A 22,804-nucleotide genomic window follows, 5' to 3' on the forward strand; every position below is an offset into this window, starting at 1 on the left:
AGGTCTGCCGAGCTCATCTCTATTTCAAGACTGTAAATGAGAGAGATTTGGAATAGGTTATTGACCAGGTATCCAGCCCTTCCCCTGGAAAACCTCCTGCACACCCCGTCAGTTGACGTTTACTAGTAGGGACCATCGGTCAACGGTAAACGCAAAACAAACCCACAGTGGGTATCTTCTGTAGAAGGCCAAACTTTTATTAAATGAACCAGATGTCACAAGTTAACAATTGCAGCTGTCTGAAGAGATGGGGAATCGTACGGCAGCTATGTATGGAGCAGTAGAGGAATATGCAATTTGTCCCCGATACTGTGGAAAGCTAGGCAGCTCTGTAATAATAATTACTTTCAACTTGTCCTAATCATGAAAATCAATTGCATAGGAGGTGCCTATTACTTGTTGCCCTGGAGCGCGCTCGTGGTCATTGCGCCAAAGGCGAGCCTACATCAGACAGAATCGCCATCAAGGTATCAATCTGTTCCATACCAAACAGCAAAAATCTCACTACTGTATCATTCGGTCAGGAAAAAAACAGTCATTTAATAACTATGCCAGACAAGTTGACTATCAAGGGGGGGGGTGTCACTTAAGAGCCTTTGTCACCTGGTTTCTTCTTGCTTGTCTTCTCTATCATCGTCTCCACAATCATCGCTGTCTCTTCGTACGTCTGAATTCTGTCATCTGAAAACTTCTCGATGGACTCCACCACCTCCACCTTCTCGTAGCTCATGGAGCCGGGCAAGCCTGCTTCCCTGAACAAAAGGGCCTGCTTATCTTCTCGATCATATTCTGCCTCTCGAAGGACTCCTGGCTCGGTTGGGCTTATCAGACCAGGGGAAGGAACTCTCTCAGGCTCAGAGATTTCCCGATACTTTGTGATTTGCTCGATTTTTCCTCTTGTTTTTTTGCCCCATTCAAGTATGTCTTGTCTCTCTTCCTCTTTCTGTTTATCTTGAAGAAGTTCAAACTCTTCCCTCCTTTCACAGATAGCCTCTTTCTCTTTTTCTGATGGTTCAGCAGGTTCTGGCAGCTCCGGTATGGGCTCCACTTCACCACCGTTCATCACCTTCCCGTTGCTCGTGGAAACTATGATCCCTCCCACAGCTGGGATGGAGGGGGCCAAGATGCAAGGCTCTTCATAGCCTTCCTCCCCTGTTACCAGCACATAACGCCCTTTGGGATAGGCATCAGGTTTAGGCTCTGGTCTCTTGTAGACTCTTATCTTCTCCCTCACAATGTTACATAATTTATCGAAGGCTTTACTTATCTGGGCTCCATCAGGTACGTCCTCAGGGCCCGTTTCTGTTTCGTCAAGTTCTAACTCTTCCTGCCCAGGTTCACATGTGACTGAGCCTTCGTGCCTAAACTCCAGCTGATCTTGGTCAAAACCTTCCAGAGTTCTTTCGTACATTCTTTCAGGCGAGAGACCGTCGGTTATGTCTTTAGACATCAGCTCCTTTTTCCTGGCAATTTTCTTTGTCAGAGCTTTTTGTCTGGGCTTTACACTGGCAATGTCTTGCATGGCCTGGGTGATATCTAGGGAAAAATCAAAACAAAGCAAACAACAAACAGTGCTGAACACAGCCGCTGGAAATGCTAGAGCTGCCTCTCACCCTCAGTGCTGCAGGTGGAGAGCTGAATGCAGCAGCAAATGTGAGCACAGCTTCTGCCAGCGCATTAAACAGCCTCTTCTTTTGCGTGGGCCCCCTCGGCCAAGTCGCCATTTTGCATCTGAGGTTGCCACTGCCATACACAGCGTGCGGACAGGACAACCGTGCGTGTAAGAGAGGCAGCTGCACAAAACGTTCACCTGTCAGGCCTGCCTTAATGCTCAGCAGGAGCGTTCAGCGCCTGCTGCTGCAGTCGGGCTCAGCACCTTCCTCCCAGGCATCGTGGCAGAGTTTGGCCCTGTTAACTAGACAAGAAACCTCCTCTCTGAAGGCAGCGACTGAAGCCAGGTGCTCAAAGTTAGAAGCATGGCCTGGCAGTAGGACTAAGTGGAAACAGCTTGTCTGCCTTTTACAACTCCTGCTAGGGTTTAGGGAGGAAAGAAAACCCCAAAGCCCTATTTAAAACCCTCCCGCTGAATGCAGCGTTGCTGGGCGAGCGGTCCAGGCTGGATGGAAAAGGTGAGTGTCATCAGCAGCTCTTCCAGCACTTCTGAAGATGGGCTCAGCAGTGGGACTCCTCACCTTTGTGTCCCAGGGGGGCTAAGAGCGAGCCCGGCACCTCCCGTCACGGCACTTTTGGATATGGGCAGATGCAGGGAGGTGGGTCAGGAGGGAGCAGCGAGCGGCCGGCAGGCCCAGAGCTAAGCAGCCGCCCAGCCAGTGGCGCGGTGCTGAGGAGCAACATTTTGGCATCACTCGAACACCGACGTTGAGCTCTAGGCCCGCGCAGAGGGAAGCCCTGCCCGCTGGCTGTGTTTCTGATCTCCTGGGCAGTCAGTAGCCATAGACCCCATGAGAGCTCAGCAGCAGCAGCAGGAGCACGGGCAGGCAACTGATTTCCGTGGCATGAACAGCTAGAGCAGAGGAGGCAGAGGTTGGCACCGGGAATTAGGGGAACACAGGGACAGACAGGTATTAATATGTTTTCCCCAAGGCACCTGTTTTGTGCAATGTCACAGGTACAGTAATGCACGTAAAATGCCCTGCTCACCTTGCAGGTAGAAAGCAGAGGTGTGGATAGAGATGGGCTGAATCTTCAGTGGGTATAAAACAACACTTCACAGGACAGGAGTTATTTACAGCTGCTGAGGATTTGGCCTTGTGGATTATGGACCCATTTCATATAAAAATGCTACGGTTCACAGAGCAGTTTTAGAAAAATTACAGCTGCACGCCAAAGGAAAACCTCATTTGACGGTTTCTCTCTGTTCTCAGGGCAGTTTGTTGCTAGTAAAACCCTAGCGAGCCTTGGAGTTAAGCTATAGTAAGTCATCCCATATGTTAGTACCTACAGCACCTTTCTACGAACCAACTCCCCTCTTTGTTACAAGCAGCTTTGCTAGTTTAAACTTGGCTGTTTCCTTGTCACCAGGTTTACAAGCATCCTAATTCTAACAAGCAATCATACAACATGGAGGAAACCCCATTCAGAGGAAACCAGGCCATGGGACACAGGCCCGAAAAAGTGTCCTCTGCCTGCCTGCAGCACTCAACATGCCCTGATGCTCTTTGCACGCGACTGAAGTGTTGGCCAACGACTCGCAACAAGTCAGCACAAAACCCCCAGCTCTTTCTGTAGCTTCAGGTGCCTTCTGACTTTGCTCTACTGATTGGCCTAAGTACTAAATGGCAGAAATTAGCAAAGAAACTCTTTTGCTTGTGGTTTTGGCCTTTGACAGCTTGTCCCAAAGCCAGCTGAGGTAAGCTGAAATCGTTGCATTTACTTAGCACGCCTCAAGTCAGGCTGTCACGGCTGGTTCGTATGGAAGACAAATGGAAAAAACAGCTTAAAATACAATAATGCTGCTCTTGACAGACACGGGAAGACATGTCACAGGTTTACCTCTTCCCCTCGAAGCTTGAGGCTGGACAGGTCTATAGATCTGCGTGAAGAGTGTGACTGGCGTTCCTGCTATAGCAGAGTTTAACCTGCCGGAGAAGACGCGCATCGGTCAGATCTCTCCCCCTCATTTCCATCAAGAGCAAGTGAAATTGCGCAAAATGAAGCATGGAGGTTAAAGAAAACGTATTTCTCTGTGGTGAGGAGTCAAAGAGAACGACGGGGGCCTGTTTCTTGTCTGGGGAAAATCAACACAGCCACAGCACCTTTGCAGGAGCGGGGCTGGTTTCGACCAGCCAAAGACGTGGGATGCTCCATTAGGTAAAGTACACCAGTAATTAAAACCCATAGCAACAGGTTTGTAATTTAGCACAGCACTTTGAAAGGATGGGAAGATTTTGGATGGGCAACAGTCAATTCACGCCTACCAGAGGTCAGCAAGAGCTGTACATGCTGGCTGGTAAAATACAAAATTTGGTAGCTGGTACAATGTTACCTGCATATGCCTGACTTCAGAAGGGCAAGAAGAAAACTGAGCAGTCTTCCTTGGAAAATATTTGAGGAGTCAGTGGTATTAAGGGTTAAAAATAAAAACTGAGAAGCTGGCCTACATGCAGACCAGTTACTGCATCTGTGGCCTTTCCAGGCTGCTCTGCTAGAATTTGAGATAATATTTTGGCCTGTAGGGAGGATGTATACCCTGTGTAGATATGCAAGAGATGCACATTTGGATTTTTGGCACTGCGAATTACCCTGATCAGATACTCCTAACCAGAACACAGTGTCCAAAATGAGATGCTGAAAATTGCTGAAACATCTGTTCCCCACATGTGAGATTGCCTGTTAGTGTGTGTCCTTCCCCTGCACCTTCTGGACAACCCAGAGCAGCGGTTTGGGCGCTCCAGGGTCTGGCTCTGCCTGCGCAGGCAGCACCAGCTGCTGCTGTGAAAGCCCAGCTCCTTTTCTCGTGTGAGGCTGATGGTTGACATTAGAGGGAGCCAGTGCTCCTCCGCAGGTTTAAACACAACTCAAATCCCTGCAAATTTCTTACATTCTACTCTTTTTCCCCCTTGCTTGAAGAATGGGGCTGCTGTGAAGAGTGTTTTGCTTTACAGGACATTTGTCCTGTCTGAGCCCTGTGAGACCAACCTGCCTGTAACACCCCAGCAAGCTTCACTAACGCCTGGGCAGTGGAGAGGGTGTTCAGTTTGCTTTCATATGCTCCCTGACCTCTGTTCACTGATGCCAGGACAGTATATGGAAAGGAGACTGCATGGAAAAGCTCGAAATGGCTCTGACCCTTTCCTTGGCAGAGGCTTGACCAGATTTTGCATCTATTTAGATTCCTGTCCCTGGATATTTACCAGTGAAAGGTGTGAAATGGTCATAGCTTTGGGTGGATCAAATGCCCTTAAACATACGTTTTTCAAAGGAGCTAAAGGAGATCACTGGCCCCTTTGGGAGAGTCCAGAAATCCAGCCTTACCGGCTGTCCTCGTTCTCGATGATACGTTTGTACCGTTCCAGCTCGTTCTCCAGGGACTGCTGGTAGATCACCAGCTGGCGGCAGTCGGTCGTGTACTTCTCCAAGGTCCTCTCGGCCTCCTCTATCCCCTTCCTAAGGTTTTCAATCTGCTCATTGTAAAGCTGAATTTCATCATCATAACTCTCCTGGGTGGTTTTAATCGCTTGCTCCAGCATGGTTGTCTGGTGAACAAAATTGGTGGGTGAAAGAAGCAGCTCTGAAGCATTCAGCATCCCCATATTTCAAGGGTAATTAAAGGCAAGACATTTTATTACGATGTGCGAGGCCACACTGCAGTGGCAGTTTCGCTGCATTTGTTTAGCTATTCAAAACCAGTAACTCTCCCCCCACCCCCTTATCTATCCCAATGCTTCTGTTCCACAATAAGCATGATGGGATCGGCATGAACCAGGGAAGCAGCTGCGTGATGTCTCCTTCCCCATGCACGCAAGGCTGGCTGATGTCTCGCTGCGTGACCCGCAGCTCACCATGGACAGCCTCAGCAGAGCAGGCCGTGTCTTAAGAGGAGAACAAAAGTGCTTAACTGGGAAGATGTGCCCGGGCAAAACCTGTTCTTCCTTCTCTGCGGTCCACAGACCAAGCACTGAAGGTTAAGGAAGGGTCTTTTTTTAAATAAAAAGCTTCCCTTTTGAATTCAATTCTTCAGCTTTTTTACTTTAGCGATAAAAATAACTGCTGTGCAGTAAGGCCTCAAAGCCAGTCACTGGAGTGCGCATCAACCAGGAGGTGGCGATGAGTCCCTTGCAAAAACAAGGGGCAGGAATTACAGGTGGGATATTTGGCAGCATAATTCTGCTCTCACTTTCTTCTGCTATTTTTGGCTATTTATTATAGTTACTTTATCACTTGGGATTTTTTTTTCCCGTTTCAAACAGCTTTTAAAGACACGCACTCACAAAAAGCTAATGGGGCAATAACCGACTAATGGATTCTTTAATAATTGATTTATATCTATATGTTACAGGCAAGATTTTCAAAAACCTTTTAAGAGCCTAAATTTAGGAGCTAAGTCCCTTGGTATTAGTTTGGTTATAGTGCAGTGTACCAGCGGACCAAGAGGTTCCACAGACCCCTTTAGTGCCCAGTGCTCACGAGGTGGGTCGATAACCTCTCCACAACGCGGTTATCAGGTCCAGAAAGAGGAAAGCAAAGGAGCTCGAGGACACCTCAGTCATCAGCTCCAGCCTTCGCTGTCACAAGCAACCATGCCATCGACCTCCACTCAAAAAGTTATTTCACTCTTTTAATCTCAAGGCATGAGAAGGAATGAATTAATAAACTCTTTCTAAATGGGACATGAAGATTTGATTTTCAAAGCAGCACGGTTAATTCCCCAAAGAGTGCCTCTCTCCGTTTGCCAGCAGAAGGCTGATTTTCTCCCCTTTTTTCTATATTGATTCATTATCTCACTTATCGCTATATTGATTCTTGCCCTTCCCAGGCGCATGTGTCCTTTCCACCAGAGCACCAGACATGAGAAAAGACCAAGGAAAAGACCCGGGAGTAGCACTGTCCCTGAGTGCCCTAGTGAGAGAAGTTACGCTCAGGAAGTTAAGAGCTGCTACTCTGACTGTCCAGAGGAGTCCAAAATCCCACCAAAAGGTGTTTTATGCCAGTATATCCCTCCCCCCAGCCCGGATGGACAACTCGAGGCGCAAAGGAAGCTGTATTTGGGGGGCATAAGGTGGTCATTCTCCATCCCCATCCACTAAGAAACATTCGACTGTGTGTAGGCAGACCTGCCACAGGCAACTGTACAGGACTGGTTTCTATTCACTGTAGCCTTTAGCTGCTCCTCCATCTCCTGCCCCCCTTGCCCCTGCACTGCACGCTTGCTCAGAGACACTGGCTGGAGGAGGAAGGTTGATTTATGGCAAGTTTGGCTGGGAGATGAGCAGGAGCAATGAATGAAAGTCTTGGCCAGTCACTTTCTGCAAATCGGGAATTGGCAAAAAGCAAGTCGTTTTGGTGCTGGTAGTGTCTAAGCACAGGAGAGGTGTTGCACTGCTTAGCAGTGACAGGGATGAACGCAGGATGCCAAATCCAGCTGTTTCAAAGGACATTGAGTTTTCATTACCAAGTCTGTCCAGTCCTTCTCACAGCAAGCTCAGCACTGGTTGTGGCACTGATGAAAAGGACTGGGCAGAGCCCTGAAGGTCCCCCATCGTTTTTCATGGAGCCAGTTTCCAGCCTGAGCTCAGTAAGTAAGAAAGTGAGACAAGCCCCATGTGACATTTCCATCCACAGCCTCCTGCTGACTCCATCCCACAGAAATCTAGTGACAACACAGAAACCTTCTCCCACCAGCTACTCTGATAAGCAAAGATGGCTTCATTGTGGCTACAATACCTACAGCCCTCCCTGGCCATCTAAACCTCATGATTTGGGCCACCAAGAGAATGAGAACGAAACAGCTGAAGAAGAAGATGGAAAACGGAAAACACATCTCCAAGGCAACTGAGTTCACCAGACCCTGTTAAAGACCACGTGGCCATAAAAAGAGCACAGTTCATGAGCATCATGGTTGTGTTTATGGCTAGTTATGGCAGTACCTCTGTCTGCAGTTTGTATTTTTGTGCCTGTAGCTGGCAGAGGATGCTCTTGTATTCTTCCAGCTGGCTCTGCAGAACAGGGATCCTCCTCTCCGCTATCAGTTTTTCCTGGTCAGAAGAAAAAAAAAAACAAACGTGTGTACAGGAAAGTATGTTTCACTCTTTTAAAGAGAGACAAAAGAAATTCTACTACTGGAAATAAACTGTAAAGACAAATAGAAAATTACAAAAGATAAATAAAAAGGTGGGTATTGAAGCTCAAGTAAACCCTTGTGGCACGGCTTTAAGAATAAAAGATGTCAGATAGCCGGACTAGAAGTACAGCTTACGTTGAAATTAGGCCCTTGTAGATGTAGCTGTTCATATCTTCTTCCAACCAATAAACGTTCTTGGCATAGCCACTCACATTGGTGGGAATTGCCAAGTTTTCGTTTAGTCTGTACCAATATTTTGATTTACAAATTTTCACCACATCTCATCCCTTCAGGACATGATTTACTCTCTGTAAATACTTAAATATCCTGCCAGCTCTTCCTCAGCTAGGAAGCACAACTACTTCAACTACCTTTCAACTAGCCATTTTGGGGGCTAATACATATTTCCAAAGCTACAATTAGTTTTTTCTCTCATATTCAGCACTTAGGCACAGTTGTTGCCGTTTTCGTCTAACATTGGAGTGGGAGTTAGAGGATCTGGGATGCTTTAGGAATAAACATTGACTCTTTCTTACTTAGAACAGCATGTATTTACCGACAGCAATACCTACCTCACATATGCCAGTGGTTATCGGGGACACGCGGGGAGTTGTCTGGATGATCTGCTGCAAAACATTGACATAGGTCTGGATTTCCATAAGGTTCTGTGGTGAAGTAAAAAACATTTTCATCAGAAAATGCCATGGCGAGATGTGCCCTTCAATATGCTCCACTTCTGGGGCTTATTCCTAGATATTTACTTCTTTCAGCATATAAAAGTCATGTTCATGTTCAGACTTGGTCTTGGAATGTGGTTTTAGACCTGAGTTTGAATGCATGTGAGCTAACAGTTTCATCACGCTGAGGGTACATTGCAGGCATTTGGCTAAGTGACAATATAGTTCACAGTCTTAATTTAAGATTCCGTGATTTCTGACTTCACGGGAGATTTTCAAAATGAGGACCACAAATACCTTTGCATGTCGTCCAAAAAAGTGAGCTGCTTCTTTCAAAAGCAGCCAAGATGGGACAGTGGCCCGATGCCAAGCCTCACAGCTCTCCCAGGAAGGAGAAGGGGGCTGCATGTGTTAGTCGGCTGCAGTGTAATCATATGGCCACAGGCTTATTTCTGCTGATTAACTGGAATGCTCTGGCCTAGAAAATTGGGAAAGCCCCTCTGATGAAAGCAATAGCTTCTTAGCATGAAACAGAAGACAGCTTGACCAGTACATTGGGCTGAATCATGGTAACAGGTCAACATATTCAAGACATCGCTACAGGTGTAGACATTGGACCCTGAGGGAGTCAATTCAGATGCTTGCAGCCATCCAGCCATTGGGCTTGACCTCCACACTGCAGCTGTTGTGCCCGCTGAAAATACAGTTTACCCACCAAAACACAAACGGGACTTACTTTAATTTCCCACTGGAACAGATCATGGGGAAGAGCTATGCTTCACACGCATCTCTAGGAGAAAGATCTAAAGAAGATGGCAAATTCAGCCTATTACCTTCTTGTATCTGTCCTTTGTGGCATTAATGTCATCCTGCAGGAATTGGGACTCGATCTGCAGCTCCAGGTTGCACAGCAGTGCTTCATCAGCTTCCTGCAATGCAGAGAGACGTGGTACGGTCAGTACATACAACTGGAGTGCCAAAACCACAGCAGCCACTTAGCCATACCGTGAGTTGTTGTACATGCGTGGAGAATTATTGCCCACTGGGAGAAACAAAAGTAATATAAAAGCAACAAACACTAGGCACTTTATTCATCGTGTTCTCCTATTATACATGCTACTTTTCAGCACAAATATAATTTATGATACAGTTTGGCACTGGCACTGTCAAAATATGTTCACCATATGCTTTATGAACGCTGGGAGCCAAGTAATAGACGCTATGAAATACCAGTCTTTGACGTTAAAAGCTTGCAATGCTGCATGAATCTTAAACAAATGACATCAACAGACGTTGATTTCTCTAGGCTTTATGACAAGACCTGAAGTATCCTGAAACCTTTTTAATATCCCCAGTAAAGAATCCCTTATTAAAAAAAAAAATGACGGTCCAAATTATTTTCAGTCCCTTTAGTGTGTTCTCAAATATCACAAATGTTTGTCAGGTTTGGAGTCATTTCTGGAAATAAAAATGACAGATGAGCAAGTCCAGAAAAAGTCAGTTTGCTGCAGAATTTTCTAATATTGGGGTTTGTGAGGAAGAAAGTTCATAAAGTCCAATTAATTCAGAGGACAAGGCATATAACTAGCAATCATGATCTCAAAGTACATAGGTATGAGTGGCGCTGGTATTTAAATCCAGTGAAATCTCCATTTCTGCCCAAAAGTCTAATTTAGATTTTTCCCATCTTCTGTTATTTAATACAAGGCCGTGAATATAAAACAATTTTATATTGATAAAACAAGTGAGGTGTGCTACCACTGAACTGTGTCAAGAAGTATCTCTGCTTTGAGTCTATCACCCGTTGATGTTGGATGTCTCGTAGCTCTCCTATTAGAAGCCACAGTCCCTACCCCTGGCCTATGCCACAGACCAGCAGGTCCTTCCTCTTCCTCATTCATCTCTTTTTGGCTCTGAAGTCTGGCTAAACCGCTGTCAGAAATTAAGCCATATTTATAAAAGACACAAGTAACCTTTCAAGTGTTAAAATCTATTAAAATATAGACCTGTTTACAGGTGTGATCTCCAGATCTTGAGTGGCACCCTGTCCCCACTGAAGGCAACAACAAACGCTCTGCAGTTTCACAGTCTTTGTCAGGGAATCCTGATATAATCATTCCATTGAGAGTAACACTCAACTGAGCATGAAAGCTCTCGTACAAAAAAATATAAGACAGGAGTTTCAACTGGTTCACTCACACTTTTGGTTTGCTAAGGGAAATAGTTATAAGCTTACAAGTACCTCTGTTTTCAGCAGGACTTTTTCTAGCACAAAAGACATGATAAAAGATGGAAACATGCCTTTTTTGTTGTTTTTGACAAGTTGGTTGAGCATTGCATTTGATAGGATTTGGGGTGTTCCATGGCTCTGTTTTCCCTCTGCTATAGCAGTATTTCAACTACTCATTTAGTTCCAGGTATTTTATAACTTTTTGATTCATATATATATATATATATATATATATATATATATGTGTGGCACCTCAATGCCATAGGTAAGAACAGAACAAGAAATCTGAATTTCACTACCCGTATCACTCATCATAGTCTCAAAGGTGCTACAATTGTTATTTCTCAGAAAACTTTGGTGTACTTCACAGGAGACCTAACTGGAAACAACCACACAGTTCATGTGATTCAAAAATGGTGGATATAAGTCCTGACTTTACAGTCAGCTTTACAGCTGGAAGAGCTCTACTGAGCTCTAGGACATCTTACCAAAATACGAGATGTCACTTCTAAGAGCAGGAGATTTAAAAAACAAACAAACAAAAAAAGGTGTCCCTTTAAAATTACCTACGTGCCATTACCGGCTATAAATATCTCAGTGAGTGGATCACGGGTTGCAAATAAAAGACTGAAATCTATGAGTACAGCATATGACTGGTAGAAGGGGATTTTTCTTTTTGCACGTGCACAGCATGCGCTATTCCAAAAATGTGTAGATGTTAGCTGTCTCATTATGCTGCTGAGCCTCCCAGCCAGAGACCTCTCCAGTGGTCTCTCTGCTTTGTGAGACAGCGGCTCATTCAGACACATCCAGACCAGCACATTCGGAGCCAGTCATCAGGAATTCCCGCTGCTTTTCTGCACTCCTCTGCCTTCCTATTGAGAGGAAGATCAGCAGGACAATGGCCATGTTGGGAGGTTTAGGGGGGAGCCAAAAAAAGCCCCCAGGCCCCTAGATAATACTGATAAGCAAATATTTCTGCGTGTAATAAGCAAAAGCACCATTCAGCTTTCCAAACGTTCCTTCAAAGGGGAGAAATACTTCTGCTTTTATTCCCTGCTTTCAGATAGACCAGCTGCATTGATGCTGCGTATCAGAACAGTGCAGTGCCTACACATTTTCTTCTGAACTTTGCAGTATTTGCTATTGACTCAACTGCCAAAAAACCATTCTGCTTTAGGTGCTGATTCTAGAAAGTTGATCCATGTGATTAAGCAGCATTTTCATTTACTGTGGAAAAGAAATCCCTTAGATCTCACCAAAACCACTGTTTGCTGATTTTCCAAACTGATTCTCCATCTGTCGGAAAAGGCACGAGCTTACATCTGCATGTGCAGGTTTCAGGCTACGTCTTGGGCACTGTACGGAAAATCAGCTGTGTTCCCTCCAGCATTTGGTGCCCCAATACAAGGAGCTGCTGCAACAGGGCCAGCCCAGACGCAGCCTGAGATAGAAACACCTCCCGTGGCTCACGATCTTGTCAGCTGTGCCTGGGGTTGTCAAATCAACCCACTTTTCTTTAGCCACAGATTGGCTGAGAGGAACCGTGAAGATGGACCCACCAGTTCCAGCTACCTCTTACAAAATATTTGCCTCCACAAGTATTTTTAAGAGCTCGCAGGGTGTCCAAGAGCCCTGCTAGCACACTGGAAAATAGCACTAATGCAAGATATCTAGAGCTCATTAAAGACAGAAATGCTAAAACTCACATTTCTTTTTAATATAAAATATGCATATCATTGATATGACAGTGCTCAAGCAGAACAGCTCCTGCCATTTGTAGCAGGGAAATAAAAAAAATCTCTATTTAATCCACCTGTAATTGTTTCGCAATACAAAAGATAAAGGATAAACTGTGAAAAACAGAACTGGGGAAAGATATAATACAACTTTCTTCGCTCAGATGAAAGCTAGTAGCCAGAGAGGATGAATCAGGCTTTCTCAGTTTCACAGACCTGGTTTGTAAACTTCCTAAACATGTCAGTAAACTTTTATCTTTTCTCTGAGCATTATTATTATTATTTCTCTTTCCATAGTATTAGTTCAGGAAAGTGCAGCTCGATGTAAACATTCCTCATGTTTCACTTTGAAAGGAACCAATCAGGGGGTTTTGTGGCTTCTCTTTTATTTGGAAACCTAATGGGAAGCTGAGGGTCTGTCCTGGGAAGGGTCGACCATATCCTGCAAGGGACTGAGGAACTTTGAGACCCACCAGACTTCAAGACTTGGACACAATCAGCATTTTCTCATGCCATGATATCAGTTCTAAATAAACTTTAATACAGTAGCTGTATTAAAAAAGGGGGGGAAGAAGGTATTTAGCAACAAACACGTTTTCTCTGGTCATATTCCAGACTCTTAGATATGTGTATCGGCTACACAGTATGACTAATAAATGGGCTCTTCCTATCTCTGTGTGCAGACTCTGATTCACTCAGAGAGAAATTGTCATCTGAGTTCAAAAAAAAGAGTGTTAAAAGAGTTAACAAGAGCTATTAAAGGCACCTAAACATGTCCCAGATCTTCAGCAAAGGTGAATTTGCAAAGTTCACATTGGATGTGAAAGAAACAACACCTATTTCAATTCCAGGTCCCAAACTGAATGCAGGAGCCATTTGCTGATGCTGTAAAACGAGTGTTACGCAGTAGAACCTCCTAGTCCTTGGTCTTACTGAAAAGGTAATCAAGTCCTGAGCATAGCTGAGGCTGTGGGTTGCAGATAGCACGTGCTACATGACCAACAGCAGCAGGACTGTACAGAGCAGGGCGCTACACAGGGCGTACACACACGCTGAGGCTCAGCCATTTGCACAAGGCTTAGGGAGGGGAATGGAGGGGAAGGAGAACTTTTCATCAGTGCATAATGACAAGAAATGTCTTACTCTGGCATTTTATCTTCCCACTGCTTCTTCAAAGCAGCTTGCTATAGCAAACGAAACCAAAGGAAAAAAATGATAAAGACTTTTCCTTTCCTGTTTTTCCAGGCTCACCTTATTAAGGCGTTCGAGGGTCGCTTTTAGCCTCTGCTGATATTCACGTTCATTTCTGTACCTGCAAATAGAACAAAGGAGATGAAGTTCAATGGTTCATCCTTCTGCAAACTGCGTTGTCATCCGCACTATTGTGCACAATATATGCTTCATACTAAAGCAGAATACAAATCTTGAAAGGGCCCAAAAGATTTATTTATGCATTTGCATTATTTTTTTTTTTGGTCCCAGATGTGGAGAGTAATTCCAGCATTGACTAACTTCCTGTCCTCGATTTACGTAGCAGAAGACAATGGAATGTCACACATTTGCTATCACTTTTTCATAGAAAGCCCAAGAATAGATTATTTACAATGAAAGTCTGTTCGATTGGCATTGGACTACAGTGACAGCCATTCATCAGTGGTTACTACGTGAATATTTGCTATGTGGGCACATTAGCATTTAATTACATTGTACTTGGTTTTCTATTCTACCTGATGTTGTTCAATAAGCATTTTCATGACAGACACATTAAACACAAAGGCTGCAATTCCACATATTGATTGTGTATGAATAATGTTGTATTAGGATGCTTTGATGGATCAAGCTTTGTGTCCTCTTTAATAGCAATTCATACTTCAGTTTGGTTAAAATCACATGTGAGTGATTGCAAGGACTGCATTTAGCCAACTATTCTTACGCATTTCTAAAATGTCCACAAGTGCATAACGTGCATGTTCCTGTACTGAGTGAATAATGGATGTATATTGTGTTTATCTTTCATTTGAGGAAACGGCACGTATTCTTTATGACTTAGGGCTCTGTATTTGTATGTTAGATAGAATTATCTTCTAGGAAATCCTTTTAGCTGCAGAGTACAGAACTTCCTAATTGTTGATTATAGTTGTTTATTCCTTTCCCTAAATAAACTATATATAAAATGTTTAACAGGAGTTATGGTTTAATGAGACCCCATTAAATAAAACAGACAGAAGCATTTTATAGTACAAGGCAATGAGACTTTGCCATCAGTACTGAACAACTAGCTCATCAAACTCCATCTGTTGCCAGTGCCAAAGTACATAAATACAGTCTATTCCTGTTTATCCCTTTGCTTTCCCCAAAATAACAGAGATACAGAGAAATAAAAAGCTGTCATTTTCTTACTTTCTACAAGAAACCCTCATGGTTGGTGACAATCAACTCTGGTGGTGAATGTCCTTCACTTGCAGTACAAGCAATGGCATCAACACAAGTACGAACATGGCTGTAATTCAAAATTTAACATAAACCCTCTCCTGTCTTCTGAAATCATCGATTCAGCCCAGATATGCTGGTGGCATCTAAGGGACTTGCTCCAGTCAACAGGGAACTTGTCAGTTCCTGGACTGAACACATCAAGGATCAAGTTATAATGGTCATGTCAACCTCACTTCTTTCTTTTTATCTCCTAACGGATGAACAAGCCAACGTTATTCTCATCTCTTTCAACATGCCTTGGAAAGCTGAAGGGATGAGGTCACTTGTGAACTGACCAGGACCACAAAGGAAGAACTTGGCAGAACAAAGAAATGGACTCATACTGGTGCTCTGGTTCCCCAACTTTCCCTCCTTGTGAAATCCCATAATATTAGCAGGGCTGGTCACTGGTCTGTTTTCAATTCTTACCACGAACAGTAAAGAAACAAGTGAAAATTATGAGCTTTTATTTCATTATCGCTCCTACAAATTGCTGGACCTCCTCAGCTGAAGTGCTGTTTTCTGACAAAACTAAACCAAAGTCTTTTTGCCAAATGGTAATAACACAGGGTTCACTTCCAAGGATACAACCAAGAATATTCCGCTTCAAAAGTGAGACTGCCTTTGTTTCTGTTATTTATTAAGTAGCTCACCTCCAACCAATTTTCTACCTATCTTATAAAATTTTTGTTGACAATAAACACTTTGTTAATTTAGATACTTTCTGCAACTGAGCAAGAGTGAAGCAGATTGTGGCAGCTTGTGAAATCAAACATACAGCTACAATAAAAGGCTGGATTTATACAATATTATAATAAGTAATATACAACCATCCAATAGAGTCAGAGTCTGAATCTCAGCCCTAATGTCATTCAGACCTGCTCAAATCTGCCAAATTGCTAGATCCTCACTCAAAAATTCTTTCAATGACTGAAATATTCAGCTACATTTTCCTTCACTCTCAGATAACTCAAATACCTGCTGTGTCGCACAGCCATAAATCCACCTGGCAGCCTTGAGAGAATTAGTATTGTCTGATTATCCTTTGAAAGAGGATTGCTTTTAAGTGATGGTCAATCTACTCCAGAAGCTCAGTGCAAAAGGGATAAGTATCTCTTAGAAATGCTTCAGAGACTTCACGATGCCTGTGTGCCTGCTGAAATCTATCTATGTAAGTGCAATAGCTGACAAATTGCAGCCCTGTTATGCTTCAAACCTGATTTCAATGTTCAAATAATTAGCTGGACAGAGAATCATAGAATCATTTAGGTTGGAAAAGACCTTTAAGGTCATCAAGTCCAACCATTAACCTAGCACTGCCAAGTCCACCACTAAACCATGTCCCTCAGCACCACATCTACATGTTTAAAGGGGACATGGTTTTCTTAGATGGTTTCTGGTCAACCTTTCCTGGACCTTAAGAACCATGAGGTTCATTTGCTTCATTTAAAAAAAAAAAAACAACAACCTTCTCATCTAGTCAAGTAGCTTTAGGGGTGCAACAAAACTTTTTGGACTGTTTAGAAAAAGAGAGTATTAATTGGTTTTTGCATAGGGGAAAAGAAATGGAGTGGAGGGGGCTGCCAGGCTCAAACAAAGGCAGGTAAGAGCTTTAAAGGTTCCCATGATCTCACCTCTTTTAGGTTAGCAGCTGTCTGCTGGGGCACTAACAGATTTACAGGTATTTGTTAAGCCCCTTGAGCCCCCCTACAGCTCAGGGCACTGGCCTGGTGAGAGCATCGGGCATGCAGGAGGGAAGCCCACTGCTAGCCTTGTTTCTCCACCTGGGAAGCATGGCTCCAGCAGCACTGTAAGTCTCTTTTCCCGTCCCCAGCTGACAGACAGGCTGTGCTTGCTCTTAAAAGATGGGGCCAGGGCAAGTCCCTTCTGATTCGGACCCTGCCTCTGCTGCAGTGCAAGGGCTGGCTGCCCTCCAAAGAGGAAACAGTCACAATACATCCTCGTGATGCTCAATGCCAGATACTCAATTTGGTGTCGAGCCTGTGCTTTCAATATAAAGAGAAATGCTGCCTCTCTATTGAAACCCTACTGAACTCTTCCAGCAATACATGGAACCTCTTAGCCAGAAGTCGAGGCTAAACTTTTCTACGACTTTTCTCCTTTTCAGTTTCCCTGAGGCGCTTCGCTAGCCTTTTCCTCAATAGAGGCTGCAGTAATTTGGGTGCCAAAGAGAGCAAAAACTACAAAATGCTCGTCCTGCAGGGATGATGGACAGGCCAATAATGCTTGTATTTTATACTGTGAAAGCTAGGACGAGCCCCGCGAGGGCTCTGCTCTGCTGATTTATGAACAGATTGCTATATGCATTATCAAGAAGCTGCTATCAAGCAGCTGACAGCCATGGAACAAGATTTTGGTGGTCTGAGGAGGCAGTGGAGGGCAGGCAGGACCTCCTCACCCGCAGCCGCAGCAGGATAAAGCTCTCCCTATCACCAGAGAAGCAGCAGCAGCAGCACAGAGACAACCCCCGCAGACGGGGCTTGAAAATGGCTTTGCTGATGGTCACCGGCTACGGAGTCCCTGCTGCTCCCCATATCCCAGCTATCATGTTTTCCTACTTGTTTTTGTTTTCTCTCACGGGTGTTGGGTCTCCACTGCAGCCCCGAAGGATGTCAGCTCATCTGAGCATCACCACGCAGCGCAGCTTGGCGAACACAGTGCCAATTTCTGTGTCTAGCGACTTCCAGGGACTCATACGGCATGCAAAACCCACAAGATCAGCAGTGAATGAATTTTAAATGGAACGATCGATTAGCAAGACTTTTCATTTCTGAAGTTAATTAATCCTGTTCAGTCAAGGGTGCTAAAATCTGGGTTTCAGCATCTTTCCTAATATCATGGAGAGAGAAATACAGTCCTTTCCCACAGCCAGATGCAACATTGCTATAATAATGATGCTCAGTAAAATTAGCATAATTAGTCTTTTTATGAGATGCATCCAAACAATTCCTAGTGATGCTTTTTTTTGCAACTTCAAGAGAAAGAATTCGCCACTGGTACAGAGTCTGAATTATTCATGTTAATGTGAAAAGCTATGAATGTGGCTATAGAGGATTTCAAAATAAATTTTAACATAAGATCAACTTTTCAATGGTTCATGCACATTTAATTGTACAGACCTGGTAGTCCTAGGCCCTACTGTGTTTAAATGTAGCTTTAAAAGGTCTATTTATATAAACGTAGCTTTAAAAGGTTTACTTACAGATATAAATCTATTTCCCAAATCGTGAATGTGAGTAAAAGAATGGCTTGTAAAGGCTAAAGTTTGTTGCATTAGCGAAGGACACAGGCATTTGTCAATTAATTGGTACACAATGCTCCACTCAAAGAAACTTTGTTAATCCCAGTCTGCCAAAAGTCGATGCTTTATGTTTCAAACTGAAGCAAGAAACCCATACGTTGCCAGCGAGAACACGGCCTGCTGCCACCTGAGCGCAGCCCCAGGTAGGAGAGCAGGCCTTCAGCACAGGAATACCCCTGGTTTCAGTAGCATGGCAAGGCCCTAACACAGCACAGAAGATTATTCCTCCCATATTTTGTTGAGAGACCTTTATGTATAACTTTAAGTAGCTGAAATCACAGCCATCAGGATGGCTTTGAGCTAGAAACAGGGTGAAAAGGCAGAGTACACCGTGTCAGAGCACTGGCCTTGTTTTAACACCTGCAACTCCAAACCCAGCCAATTTTTTTCAGACTCTGAAGAAACTTTCATGTCTGTCTTCAGGTCAAATTTGGCAGCTCCCAAGAGAAAAAAAGAAACTCAAAAATCACTTCTTGATGTAAACTGACACCAATCTGGTTAAAAAGCAGCCACTGCTCTTCCACTGTAATGGTCCTGTGTATCTTTAATTTTCAAATTGCAACATTGTTGGCTTGGATATAGTCAAAGTTTCCTTTTTACTTTGGTTTATGGTTGCTGAGTGAAGATCGCAGGATTGTATGACAAGGCACCATCCATTTTTTCTAAGAAGTCACTAACTACCCCTATAACAGGTCCTAAATCTCACTTTCAAGAAGCACAGCCCCCTTCTCTGGGTGTTTCCCCCCCAGGATTTTCAGTGTCCTGTATTCTTTCCCACCTATTTACAGTTTGCATAAAGCACCTCTAATAAAAAGTAAATTATCTTTGTGTCAGATAGCTAATCCTGCTGCTGAGGAATTATACAGGCAGTTAATCCACAAACTGCTCAGGTGGACACAGAAATCCATTAAAAGGTTGCCAGTACAAACTAATTTTTTCTTACCAGTTCTTCTGTTTTTTTTCTTGCCAATGTTTCTTGCAAGTTGCTGAAATCAAAGTTGTGTATTTCACTGCACTGGCTCTTCCCCTGCCTGAAATACTCCACACAGAGCTAATGCGTTTTTGCCCAGCTATACCATAGCGCTACATATTTCTATACAGTTTGCATATATTTTTAACTAATATGCAGCTAGACATTTAAGTACCGACTTTAGTAAAAATCTCCCGGATACTGTGTAATAAAAACATATGAACAAGTATCAAAGTCAACAGCTGAATTATAGCATTGGCTCATAGCTGAATTTCCTGCTCCTAAATACTGGAATACAAAACTGCCTAATCAGGTGCTTATTACTCACTGGCACTGAGTCAGGGCATCATGGACATCTGACCGTTTCCAGCATTAAGTCTCAGTGCATCTGGATGGGTTATTTTCTGCTGTCAGATGAGAAAGAGAGATCAGGGCTTGGCATTTCTATAGCTGTGCCATAGCTCACAGCCCCCACGGGCTGTTTGTGTGGCAGCCTGCTGAACTGGGTTGGAGATATTATTTTTTAACTTTTTTTTGCCAGCTCATTTTCTTGATTCAAATCTCAGGGTGGCCCCAGGAATATCTGTGGCAGCAGGGCAGATCAGGCGGTGTGTGCCGAGCAGCGTGCAAGGCTGGGGAGGGCAGGATGAGGGTGCATTAGGACCGTACGGCTGCTGATAGCGATACGTCATCAGGCCGTGGCCTAAAGACACAGATGGCCTAGACATCAATTATTGCGCATATGTTTTCTAGCTCTTTCCAGCTGAAAAATGATCAGAGACAGAAAAGGAAAATGTTATCAGTCTTACACTTACTAGTCCAGAGAAGGGGAAAATCAGTAGAGGATCAGACAGAAAAATCACGTCGTTTGGGCATGGTTGGACAAAAAGTCTGTGATGGAGACAAGGGATGAAATCTTGAGGGACTTGTACTTCTGCAGTAGCAAGACAGCGCTCCAGGTGATTCACCTTCTGCCTTATTTAAAATGTTTCTGGTGAGCGTGGTGAGCATTGCCCAGGAGTGGCTGCACTTATACCAAGACTGTGTTTGCTGAAAACATTTTGTTTTTCTCCTTCCCATCACTGTCAGTGAAAAGTGTTTCTAAGCTAAAGCATGTTACATGGAGTTCACGCCTCACCCTTTGGTGGGGAAGAGAATGAAAAGCTCCTCTTCAGCCTCCATGCTGCCGCCAAATTTTCCTGGGTGTACTAGCCAGCCAGACATTTAGGGGGGAAAAAAACCTGACTCATAAGTAAGAGGAAGCCAAGACCCTTCTCTCCTGTGAGCAGTCCTTTTATGAGCAATGCTCACCAAGTCTCGTTGTGTAATTAATTAAGCAACACGGCCAAAACTGCCTGTTGCTGAAGGGAAGGGACCACATGCGTCTGGAGGCACTCATATGCCTCAGCCCCCAAGGCTCCTGCTCTTTGATTTATGGTGCCACTGAAATTAAAGAAAGGTAAAAGTTAGGGGAAACCTGTTCTTACAGCTATTGCTTTAGTAGCATAAGATAAAAATAGCAGGATGCAAGGAAGAAGAGGAGGGTAACTAGGCAAATTTCATATAACAGGAAAAAATTTATTTACTTCCTTTTCACCCCACATCTGTGGTGGCTGGCACAGACTGGCCCAGGTGCCTCACAATGCCTATAAGTAAGAGTTTCTCAGAGATGTCCCACACATTTCAGGAGATGTTTGGGGTCGCGTAACTCTGTATGGCTCAGACACAAGACTTGCTTTGAGCCATTTGTTTTTTAATTGGGTTATTCCCTCTTTGCAGCTCAGAGCACAATCCTCCTATAGCAAATGAGCAACAGCAACCGACACGTGCCACGGCGAGGACCTGCTGCCATGGAAGGGAGAAGGCAATTACCCATCTAGTAGCAGTGAGACCACGAAAAGCAGAGCTGGAGCTCCCCAAGTCCTGGCACCTTGCTTTTCACCATGGGCTTACGTACCATCCCTGGCTACAAGTCTGATACACACGGAGAGGCATCACCCATGCACGAGAAGCAGTTGTGCCCAACCACCAAACCCATACTACAAAGATTAACTACGGAAACGATACCACCTATCTTCATCCGTTCGCAAGCCTTACTTGTTGCGGTACTCATCGAGCATGCGCTGGGCGTCCTTCTCTTCCCGCTCCAACTTGGCTCGGTCAGACGCCAGCTCCCGCATTCGCTGGCGGTTGAACTCAATCTGCCCGGCGAAGGCTTCGTCCAAGCCGACCAGTTCGTCCATGCGCTGGAAGGTCTCCAGCTGCTTGCGCAGGATGGTGTTGCGCTGCTCCAGCACACGCGCCCGGTTGATGTAGCTGGCGAAACGCTCGTTGAGCTCCTGCAGGTTCTCCAGGCCCCGGGCTTGGGCCAAACTGTCAAATTCGGGGGAGCCTCGCAGCTCATCGTAGGCATCCGACCGCTCATACTTCTCCTTGCGCACCTCGCGAAGGAAGCTGCTCCTGTACATGGCTTCGGGAGGGCTGTGCGGTGCTGGGGTCCCCTCTTGCGTGCCTGCCTGTCTCTCCAGTTTGGATCTGAATTATGTCTGGGTGGTTTGGGGAGGAAGAACTGAACATAATCACCCCCCCAGATGATTAGGACTTGTCTCCAGGGCTGTTTGTGGCACTAAAGGCATCATCTGCAGCAGTGAACTAAATAAATCCCAATGGCCCCGCCTTGGGGCTGCCCGTCCGGGTGTCAGCAGTTTGGAGGAGCAGCGGGTATGGGGGGGGGCGAGGGGCTTTTCTTTTTGAACGTTGCAGTTGTGTACAGCCAGAATAAAAGAGAGCAACGTCTAGCTTTCGCTCGGTGGATTAAAGCGTTATCCACGGACAACAAAACGAGCGCTTTGCAATTTCGGAGGCTGAGCTCAAAGCCTTTCGTGGCTGTGCTGGGGGGAGAGCTTTGTCCCATGGTGGTGTCCCCAGGGCTGTGCGCAGAGGCCTTCTGCTGAGCCAGGATTTTGGTGTGAGTGGATCGCAGTGCTTGATTTTTATCATTTGACAGTTTTGCAATTGTTCAGGATGATGGGATGGTGTATAAAAGTCAATGTGACTCCTGCTCCAAGGACAAGATTTGGCCATTTGGTTCTCACTTCATGCTTCTTCATGTCAGCCTTTCCTGCATGTTATTTCTACCTGGCATGAGAGGCATCAGAGCAGCAGTAGTACAGAGCAGCAGTAGTACTAAAAGCTCCATGCATAACATGTTGGGAGGCCAGTTTCCTTGGGGATAGCCAAGTACCATATCCCCTCGTGACTTGGACATACCATATTATCCCATGGGGAGCCACCATCCTTCCTTCCTTCCTTCCCTTTACTCCCACCATAACGTAGTCTCATGTGCTGCCATTCCCTGAGAGGCTTTAATTTCTCTGGAAATAATGGATGCCTTTCCTCTAGCACTTTTCTTTTGTCTTTCCCTTTGCAAAATCCTGTTTTTTGGGCCTTGGCCTGTTTCCAAAATCAAAAACAAAATCCTGTTTCTTGGCACATCTACTTGTCCAGCCGAAGAGCCCAACACCAACGTTGAGATCTCTGTTAATAATTCATTTACGTAAAAGTCTCTCTTTCATTTTTTAATGGACACATCT

At 44.7% G+C, this 22,804-nt stretch overlaps 1 protein-coding gene across 1 annotated transcript; it reads right to left on the reverse strand.

Annotated features, from left to right (window-relative positions):
- Positions 1-328: 328 nt before the first annotated feature.
- On the reverse strand, positions 329-21,920 carry BFSP1 (beaded filament structural protein 1). The gene is made up of 8 exons (XM_009476177.2): positions 21,309-21,920; positions 13,699-13,759; positions 9,312-9,407; positions 8,374-8,466; positions 7,608-7,715; positions 4,996-5,216; positions 3,514-3,599; positions 329-1,536 (listed from the first exon to the last, which is right to left on the reverse strand). The coding sequence occupies exons 1-8, from the start codon at positions 21,677-21,679 to the stop codon at positions 587-589; spliced, it is 1,986 nt and encodes a 661-aa protein (XP_009474452.1). The 5' UTR covers positions 21,680-21,920; the 3' UTR covers positions 329-586.
- Positions 21,921-22,804: the final 884 nt, after the last annotated feature.

Source organism: Nipponia nippon, unplaced genomic scaffold (assembly GCF_047370975.1).
Source record: "Nipponia nippon isolate SJK-2023a ecotype South Korea unplaced genomic scaffold, ASM4737097v1 scaffold_4, whole genome shotgun sequence".
Taxonomy (NCBI): Eukaryota; Metazoa; Chordata; class Aves; order Pelecaniformes; family Threskiornithidae; genus Nipponia; species Nipponia nippon.